General features: G+C 49.5%; 1 protein-coding gene across 3 annotated transcripts in view; it reads right to left on the reverse strand.

The window, feature by feature from the left end:
- Nucleotides 1–9,223, reverse strand: part of epc2 (enhancer of polycomb homolog 2 (Drosophila)) — a 25,381-nt gene that overhangs the window by 2,751 nt on the left and 13,407 nt on the right. For 2 of the 3 annotated variants that reach the window (XM_046054762.1, XM_046054760.1), the window contains exons 7-13: nucleotides 8,527–8,727; nucleotides 8,357–8,440; nucleotides 6,398–6,531; nucleotides 4,151–4,473; nucleotides 1,754–1,884; nucleotides 1,312–1,468; nucleotides 840–1,077 (exon numbers count right to left, since the gene is read on the reverse strand). In XM_046054762.1, the coding sequence (XP_045910718.1) occupies nucleotides 840–1,077; nucleotides 1,312–1,468; nucleotides 1,754–1,884; nucleotides 4,151–4,473; nucleotides 6,398–6,531; nucleotides 8,357–8,440; nucleotides 8,527–8,727 (1,268 nt within the window). The remainder of the gene's footprint in view (nucleotides 1–839; nucleotides 1,078–1,311; nucleotides 1,469–1,753; nucleotides 1,885–4,150; nucleotides 4,474–6,397; nucleotides 6,532–8,356; nucleotides 8,441–8,526; nucleotides 8,728–9,223) is intronic. The other variant, XM_046054761.1, reaches the window with a different exon arrangement.

Consider the following 9,223-nt stretch of genomic DNA (forward strand, 5'->3'; position numbering starts at 1 on the left):
ACGCTCACTACTTTCCACTGTTATACAAGCTCACTACTTTACACTGTTATACAAGCTGCACGCTCACTACTTTACACTGTTATACAAGCTGTACGCTCACTACTTTCCACTGTTATACAAGCTGTACGCTCACTACTTTACACTGTTATACAAGCTGTACGCTCACTACTTTACACTGTTATACAAGCTGTACGCTCACTACTTTACACTGTTATACAAGCTGTACGCTCACTACTTTCCACTGTTATACAAGCTGTACGCTCACTACTTTACACTGTTATACAAGCTGTACGCTCACTACTTTACACTGTTATACAAGCTGTACGCTCACTACTTTCCACTGTTATACAAGCTGTACGCTCACTACTTTACACTGTTATACAAGCTGTACGCTCACTACTTTACACTGTTATACAAGCTGCACGCTCACTACTTTCCACTGTTATGCAAGCTGCATGCTCGCTACTTTCCACTGTTATACAAGCTGCACGTTCACTACTTTCCCGTGTTATACAAGCTGTACACTCACTACTTTACACTGTTATACAAGCTGCACGCTCACTACTTTACACTGTTATACAAGCTGTACGCTCACTACTTTACACTGTTATACAAGCTGCTATGTAGGAGGAGTTTACCTGGACAGGTTTATCTATGTAGGAGGAGTTTACCTGGACTTGCGTATCTATGTAGGAGGAGTTTACCTGGACAGGTGCATCTATGTAGGAGGAGTTTACCTGGACTTGCGTATCTATGTAGGAGGAGTTTACCTGGACAGGTGCATCTATGTAGGAGGAGTTTACCTGGACACGTGTATCTATGTAGAGGGGGGGGTTTACCTGGCTGTGGAGACTTTGGGCACCCTGTCGAGGCTGGCGGCGCTGGTGGCGAGCTTTAAGGCCGACGTTGGGGGGGCAGAGGGTCTAGCAGGGTGGGGGTGGGCAGGGGAGACGGCTCCGGCCTGGCTCCTCTGGTTGGGGAGGGACCGAGGGGAGGATGAGGAGGGGAGCGACCCCCGAGCTGAGAGCCCCAACCTGCTGAGTGACGAGGAGGACGAGTACGGAGGCCTGGAGGGACCTGAGGAGGAGCAGGAGTTTAACAAACACCAAGGATTACTAACACACACATGGTGGCTTCACAGACCGGCCTGTCGTCCTGCTGCAGGTCTGACCTCAGACTGTCCCTCTTACTTAATTTTATGAGTGTACTGCTGCTCATCAGATTCAGTCCCTGTGCTTTGTGTTGTACGAGACCTCAGTGGGTTAATAAGGTTCTCCCAGCAGCACCAGAGAACCCTGTGAGGCGGCTCACCTGGAGGATGGAGGACCCCGTTGACGCCGGTCTTGTAGGGTCGGTTCTCACTGCCCGTGTGTCCGTGAGGAGGAGGAGCGCTGATCACAGCCGAGGCTGCAAACTGAGCGCTGGCCGAGTCCAGGGTCTTTGAACTGGACTCACTGGACCTGGAGGACTACAGACCGGAGAGACTGGGATGTTACTCAGAAAACCGATCCAAACAAAGCCCAGACAGACAGATTTATATTTAATACACTTAATTTAAAATAATTTTTAAAAAACGATCAGCTGGCTCGTCCGTAACAACAACAGTAATAATCTGTGGCTTCAGCAGGTTCTGAATGAAGAACTCTGTTGGTATCTTTAAAGGTTCTGGTTTTAGAACTGCAATCTTAAATTTTAGTCTTAACTGAGTGAGACTGAACCTCTGAAGGAACCAGCAGGTCCACTGAGACGGTACCTGTGTTCTGTGCAGCGCCGTGTGTCTGTATGAAGTCGTGTTCTGGTTCTGCAGCTGCTCCAGCTGCTGTTTCTGCATCTGGACCAGCTGCTGCTGATGGCTGTGGTACTGCTCCTCCGTGATGCCCCCTGCTGGACACACACAGAACACATTAACTGACCAACAGCTGAGTCCACCGGGCCGGTTCTGTCCGGTCCTCTGCAGCTTCAGAACCTACAGGAGGCCTTTCAGAATCAGCTGACGTGTTCAGGTTTTGTTGATCAGTCTGAGCTCCTCCTCTGGTCAGGAGCTGCGTAGTTACGGTTTCTGCACAGGCTCTTTTATTTTGAAAATTGCTGTTTGCCAGTAAATAAAATATCTTTATTGTCACACGAACATTTACACAAGTTAAAAACCTGCAGCAGCCGTCCCCGGTGGAATCCGGCCTGAACTCAACCCCTCAGCAGATCCACGTGACCGGAGTGACACCTGCTGACCTGCTCCACCTACAGGACTGCAGAGGCCCAGCAGCAGACTCTGGTCTACAGAGGAGCTGGACTGTATCTGCTCATGCCGGCAGCTTCCTTAAAATTTTCTACACTTGTCTTTTTGTTTTTCTGCCTTTTCACTGAAGCACGCGTTCTGGTGGCTGGCGCTGTTCAGGCCGCTACACTGTGGGGCCAGATGTCCCTCATCTGGGGACAATGACCTCCGCTTCCCGCCGTAAGATCCTGGAAGAGGCTCAGACGCTCTAGAGGTCTTCCTAGAGGGACTCTCTGACCCGGGTCTGATGTTGCTGCCTCGACACGTCTCCCGCCTGCTCAGACCTCTTCAGACAGAGACCTCTTCAGACAGCGCCAACACCCTCTCCTGCTGGAAGAACCCGCTCTGCATCCCCTTGTCCTCTTTAGAAACATCAGGCGCTCACTGCTGCCCTGGAGCCACGGACCCTGTCCTGGATCCTGGATCAGCTCCCAGGGCTCACTCCAGTACTCTACCCATTGAGTCCTTGTGGGTCAAAGGATGCAGCTGGTTTTAGGTCCCTTTCTGGTCCTGTTCCCACACTGAGCCGTGGAGCAGGTTCAGCAGGATCCTCTCATTAAGGTTTCATGGATCTGAGTCCGCTCCACCAGGCTAGGTAGTCCAATGCAAGCAGCTAACCTGCAGTAGGTCGTACAGTCCGTTCCCCGTGACCCCTGAAGTCCCCTGAACCTGCACACTTCGATAAGGGGGAAACCCTGGTTCAGAGTCCAGCTGTCTGTCTGTGCTGCTTCTCTTCAGCCGAGGTCCGAACGTTTTCACAGTGAGGTCACAACCGGTCACAGTAAAAACTCTCTGCTGGATCGTCGAAGTTTCTTTTCAGATTTCAGATTACAGTTACAGGTGTATTAGAAGATGTCTTATGATGGTTTATTGCATTAAAATAGAGCTTTTTTTACCTGCTGAGGATGAAAATATCAGATTCATCTCCCTGTAGTCTGTAATGGTAAAATAAATGTGTTAATGTACAATGGATTTGTATCCCTCAGCTTCTGACCTTTCAAAGGAGACCAGAATGATGCATCTAGGCCTGATGGTTGAGGAGACATTACTGATTTATTTTGGGGTTGTTATTTTAGGCGTTTCTTCTGGAAAAAGGTGCCTGTGCCCAACAGAAGTGAATAAAGTGGGACTCTCTGGAGGAGACTCGTCCTCTAACGGTGAACTGATGATCTCTTTCATCAGCCGGGCTGAGACCAGATCAGACCTGACGTCCGGTTAAAGTTTGTCTCACGCCACACATCAATCTGATAACTGCGACTGGCTGAGTGAATCAACTCCACCCGGCTGATGGACCTCCGGCGTGCGCTGTGATAGAAATGATGTGAACCCGCTCCCCGTGAGGCCGGACAGCTGTGACGAGGGGAACCAACGCTGATAGAGTTTTAATATAAACATCTAGTTTGGGACTGTGAGCTGCTGGAGTTAGTGTGTGCTGAGATTCTGCTGATCAGTGGGGTTCAGCTTCCTGTCAGACGGTGTGAAGGGGAAACTACCGGCAGAGCACTAACGTACAGCAGAGTCCAGGACAGGTAGACCTTTAAAATAATGTGACTTCTCTCTGGACAGAGACCTCCTGAAGACAGGAGCTGCTACAGTCCAGGAGTTCCTGACTGAATTAAAATGAATCCTCACGGAGGTGAAAAGGAGCCACAGTCACATTTAAAGAGGTCACTTCCCCAAACAGAGACACACAGAGGAGGAAGACTGAACCAGGACTCAGGAGACAGGAGAAGCTGATCTGTACAGAGAAACAGATCTGAGACTCTGGTGGAGGTTCAGAGTTTCTCTTTACAGAAACTGGAGCAGAAAGATTCAGCTGAACGTTCAAAGTTTCTTACAGATGCTGTAAAGGTCCAGGACCAGGAGGTAACTCACCTGATCCACAGCTGCTTTCAGGTGACAGAGGACAGGGGAGTCTCCTGTCCTCCACAGAGGACCCTGTGGTCCTTCTGCCCCCCTCCCCCTGCTCCTGAACCGGTCTGGGTCTGAAGCAGAACCTCCTCAGAGTCTGGATGTTGTTCAGGATCTCAGTCAGGGAGGCGGTGGTGGTTCCCGAGGACAGGGGGGGGTTCAGCTCCAGTCTTACTGGGTCGCTGAGGAGACAGGTACTGGTTCCGGTCCTGCAGACTGTATGTGTAAAAGAGTCCAGCTGCCTCAGTACTGGGTCCAGACCTGAGGAGGCTCGGTCCAGGATGATCCTGATCAGAGAGACAGAGACAGGATTTAGACCACATACATTCAGTTCTCCATATTAAAGTTCTGGTTCCTGCAGTCCCGGGTCTGGTTCAGACGCTCTCTGCAGAGAGGTGGACCGACTGCAGCAGCAAACATCACACACAGGTTCATCCTCTGAGGAGCAGGACCGGGTTTCTCTAGACCTGATCTCTATATTTAGATATGAGACGTGGGATCCCGTCCTGAACCGAGTCGGACTCTGCGGCAGCTGATCAGACGCCTGGAGCTAAAGACACCGAGCCGGTGAAGAAGAAGAGAAAGCGTGAAGCCAGGTGACTGACGCTCACACAGCCGACTGCTTTCTTCTGTGGTTGAACGTTTTAAACGCCTCTTCAACAAAGTCATCTGAACCAAAAGTCAGAATCCCTGTGAGAGCCACAGGAACTGATTAATATCAGCTTAAAGACACTAAAACTAAAATAGTTTGTGTTTGCTATCGAATGCCTGCAGACGACTACAGCTGGGAAAACAGTGTAGGGCCGCAGCAGAAAGCCTTACCTACCCCAGGTTTAAATTTCATTCCAATCCCAGGAAAAAAGACTGTTTTCCACAGGTTTCCTGAAGGTCTGTCTCAGTATTTATTCTAAAACAGCCCCGCCCCCCGGCGGCGGCGGTTGCTGCGTCGCTCCGTATCAGCAGGCAGCTCCACGCAGACGCGTTTTTTTACTGGTAGATCATGAACTTCCTACTTAAAGCTGGATATCGATATTTTCAGAATTTTACTGGCTACACGAAGTGCCAGTCATCGGCACGGTTTCTTGCAATTGACCCTTCACTAAGCCCCGCCCCCCTTAGTTACTGTTGCTGCACTCCCCGGAGAAACATTGTCAGATTAGCTGGAAAAAGTGAGAAAGAAGCAGACTGTTCCATTATACATCTGAAGGTTTATTCAGGCTGTCAGACGGACTCGGACGGTTTGTTCATTATTACAGTCATTAAAAAGCAGCTCAACTTTATTACGTTACATTCAGTAGGGAGTTAGTCAGCAGTAGGAACGACCCACAGCCGACATGTTTCTGGATTATTTTAAGAATAAACCGTCCTTCTCCTTCCAGCCTCTCTGGGTAGAAACTGTAACTATTACAAGATGCTCCAAGAAACAGCGTTTGACCAGATCTGAGAAAAATACGGTCAGAAAAAAGCTGGAAAACGACTCTTTCTGCATGAGAGTCACTGGAGCGCAGAGTTCAGTATTCTGCGCTGTGATTGGCCAGCTGTGTATTCGGGGCGTGGCTTAGCGAAGGGTCAATTGGCTCGGCCTACCCAGGAAATAACAGGGGCCGGCCCTTCCTTACAGCGCGGACTCTCATTGGCTGTGAAAGGGACACGTGAGCTCCTATTGGGTCGGATTAGCTGTCGAAAGGTCAGAGTTCAGCAGCTAATTTGAATACAAGCTATCGTAGCTGTTTATATATATTTTATAATGACATCCGAGCCGCGACGTCCCCGAGGATTTACTGATGGACTAAATGTTTTACTGGATCGTCTGGACCTTTGACAGCGTAACAAGTTTCTGTTGAAGTTACTGTGAGGCTTCATCGGTGAGTCACTTTTCACTGTCCCGGCTGGTCTGACAGAGGCGCTGATTGGACCCGCTGTGGTGACTGTGTCTGGTTTGCACCGGTCCAATCAGAGGATTGCAGCTTTCAGACGGTGGATCATATGAGTATGAAGTTAACATAGCAGCCGTGCGCACAGACCGGGAGCTGCCGCCTGGACCTGCCGCCTGCAGGCGGGCCGCTGGGATGTTAAGAGGTTAACAGAGGAGCTGCAGGGCGCCCTCTGGTGGGCAAACTCCTGACCTGAGTGAAGGATCAGTTTCTTCTCTGATACTCACAGATCAGCTGATATAAACACAGTTAGCTCTTATCAGCTGTGTTTGTTTACCTGCCCCCCCGTCCTATCCTGCGGCGGCTCAGTCCCGTCCAATGAGGAGGCCGAGTCAGTTCAGTCAGACAGTGACGCAGACACTGAGGGAGGAGCTCTGGACCGTCAACTCCACCCGTCTGCTCCGTACCAGGCTGCAGAAACAAACACACACGTTTAGTGAACGACCAGCTGAGACGAAGACAGAGCAAACTGTAGTGTTCTGATCCGGCTCAGAGACCACGACACCATGTAGACCTGAACACAAAGACCAGGGAACCAGCAGAACACAGAGGCTCTCTGGGACCTGGACTCATCAGACGGCTCAGAAAGTACAAGCCGTGTCTTTAAAGGTCATCGTTCTTCTAATGTTCCTTTATTTTAACAGAACAGGGCTCCAGGTTCTGAGTATCTGACACACGTTAATACCTGGAACTGTGTACAAATATTACCTGGATGTAGTTTTTGATCATTTAATTATTCATTTATTTCAATGCACACTAATAACACATAAATAAATGTATGTGTGCCAGAATTAGCCAAAAGGCTATTTTACATCTGCTGTCCCCGGACACATCGTCACGCCTCTCGGAAGCGGCTCTCCGCTCCCGGCAGGTCTATTTTCGCCGTTAGCCACGTCAAGCAGCACGGAGCAGATCGAACCGGGCAGGAAGTCAGACACAGAACGGCAGAGAGGATCCGGTCAATTTTCAAAATAAAACACCCTGTGGTGCCTCACGATCGTACAACAACAATAAACACAGTTAAAACGGACACAAAAAGAAATCATTTAACTACGTAACTTAATCATAGTACAAAAGCACAAAATGATGATATGTTTAGATTTTGTTGATCTGGTAACCAAAGTCAGGCAAGCGAAACGCTCGGATTCTGAAATGCTCTCTGTGGGAAATGCAGCCTGAAGTTGACGGAAGAAACGGGGTCACAGAGAGCCGTGAAGAAGGTAGTAGAAGCACGAAAATGACAAATTAATAACAAGTCATTAACGCGGGGCAGGCTGCGCGCTCTGCTGCTGACACGCTTCCGGTGGACGCTGGGCTGTCGACGCATCAAAACCGTTACGCAGCCGTGTCGAGCCGTAGACGGAGTCAGTGGATTCCCGGCGTTAGTCTCGCATCAGCTGTTGTGTAAACACTCACATTTAACTTACCGACATCACGAATGACTGCCTAACGCGTGAGCGCGCACGACAACCTAATATTGAGGGTAGCTCAGAATTCGAATAGTAGCCGTAACGTTATGTGTCGGAACTCAGGGCAGAGCGCCCGGCTAACCATAAGCCTAGCTAACGTTACAGGGATAGTCCACCATTTGGGGAATTAAGCTCATTTTCCACCTCCCCTCGAGTAAAACAGTCATTTTTTACTGTTTTGGACACCATTCAACCGATCTCCGGGTCTGGCGGTACCACTTTTAGCATAATTTAATGTAATTATAATAACGTAATAGTTATGACGACAATATTGTAAATTATATCACATAAAAAAACGGTAGCTAACGTTAATTGAATCAAGCAAACAAATAGCTGTTGTTGCTCCAAAATGCTTGACTTACCTCGAATTTCACATAAGATTCCTTCACGTTATTAGTTTCCATCAGACTCGCGGGGTAGCCAGGAGTCTCATCCAATGGCGAGCTCAGTTGACGCCGTGTGCTTCAAGATGCAAGTGCTAAGATTCCGGTTGGTCCAGAGAAATGTCAACTATCAGAATTATCCAATAATGTTTCGCAATTCTAGCCTGCATGGCATGCAGATGAAGGGCAGCCCCCCCCCCCAAAAAAAACTCTCCGGTTCTACGCGATTCACATAAACGACCCAATTGACCAAGAAAACGGCGATTGACGTTTGCAGGTGTGTGTTTGTAGTGTAATATACTGCAGTACCTCTAAGCAGTACTTCAGTATGTTCACGGTATCAGACCCTGGTACTACATGTTGTACCCTGACAGGAGTACTCACAGAGAGGTACTGGCACCCAGCCTTCCTCCTGAAGACAAAGACTCCATCAGGACTGGACTCCTCGTCGCTGGAAGACGGGGGAGACTGAGGACACATGAAAGAGCTCATTCAGAACCAGAACACAGTATTCTGCAGCAGAACCACGGGACCATCACAGAGGCGGTGCTGACCGGCGGAGGAGGCGGACTGTCGTCGTCCCCGGAGCTGTGGAAGTCGTACTGTTTGATGTCGGCCCTGTTGATGGTAAAGGGCCCGGGGGGCCGGCCGGGACGTCTCTGTGGAGGACATGGCCTGTCCCGTCTCAGGTTCTTCTTTGGTCTGATCGGGTCGAAGGGAAGCTCGTCTCTGATGGAGGTCGGCTTCTTCTGGACCTGAAACACAGAGGGACCGGTGAAAAACTGAAGGAATGGAACCTGAAACACAGAGGGACCGGTGAAAAACTGAAGGAATGGAACCTGAAACACAGAGGGACCGGTGAAAAACTAAAGGAAGGGAACCTGAAACACAGAGGGACCGGTGAAGAACTAAAGGAAGGGAACCTGAAACACAGAGGGACCGGTGAAGAACTAAAGGAAGGGAACCTGAAACACAGAGGGACCGGTGAAGACCTAAAGGAAGGGAACCTGAAACACAGAGGGACCGGTGAAAAACTAAAGGAAGGGAACCTGAAACACAGAGGGACCGGTGAAGAACTAAAGGAAGGGAACCTGAAACACAGAGGGACCGGTGAAGAACTAAAGGAAGGGAACCTGAAACACAGAGGGACCGGTGAAGACCTAAAGGAAGGGAACCTGAAACACAGAGGGACCGGTGAAAAACTAAAGGAAGGGAACCTGAAACACAGAGGGACCGGTGAAAAACTAAAGG

Source organism: Micropterus dolomieu, linkage group LG07 (genome assembly GCF_021292245.1).
Source record: "Micropterus dolomieu isolate WLL.071019.BEF.003 ecotype Adirondacks linkage group LG07, ASM2129224v1, whole genome shotgun sequence".
Taxonomy (NCBI): Eukaryota; Metazoa; Chordata; class Actinopteri; order Centrarchiformes; family Centrarchidae; genus Micropterus; species Micropterus dolomieu.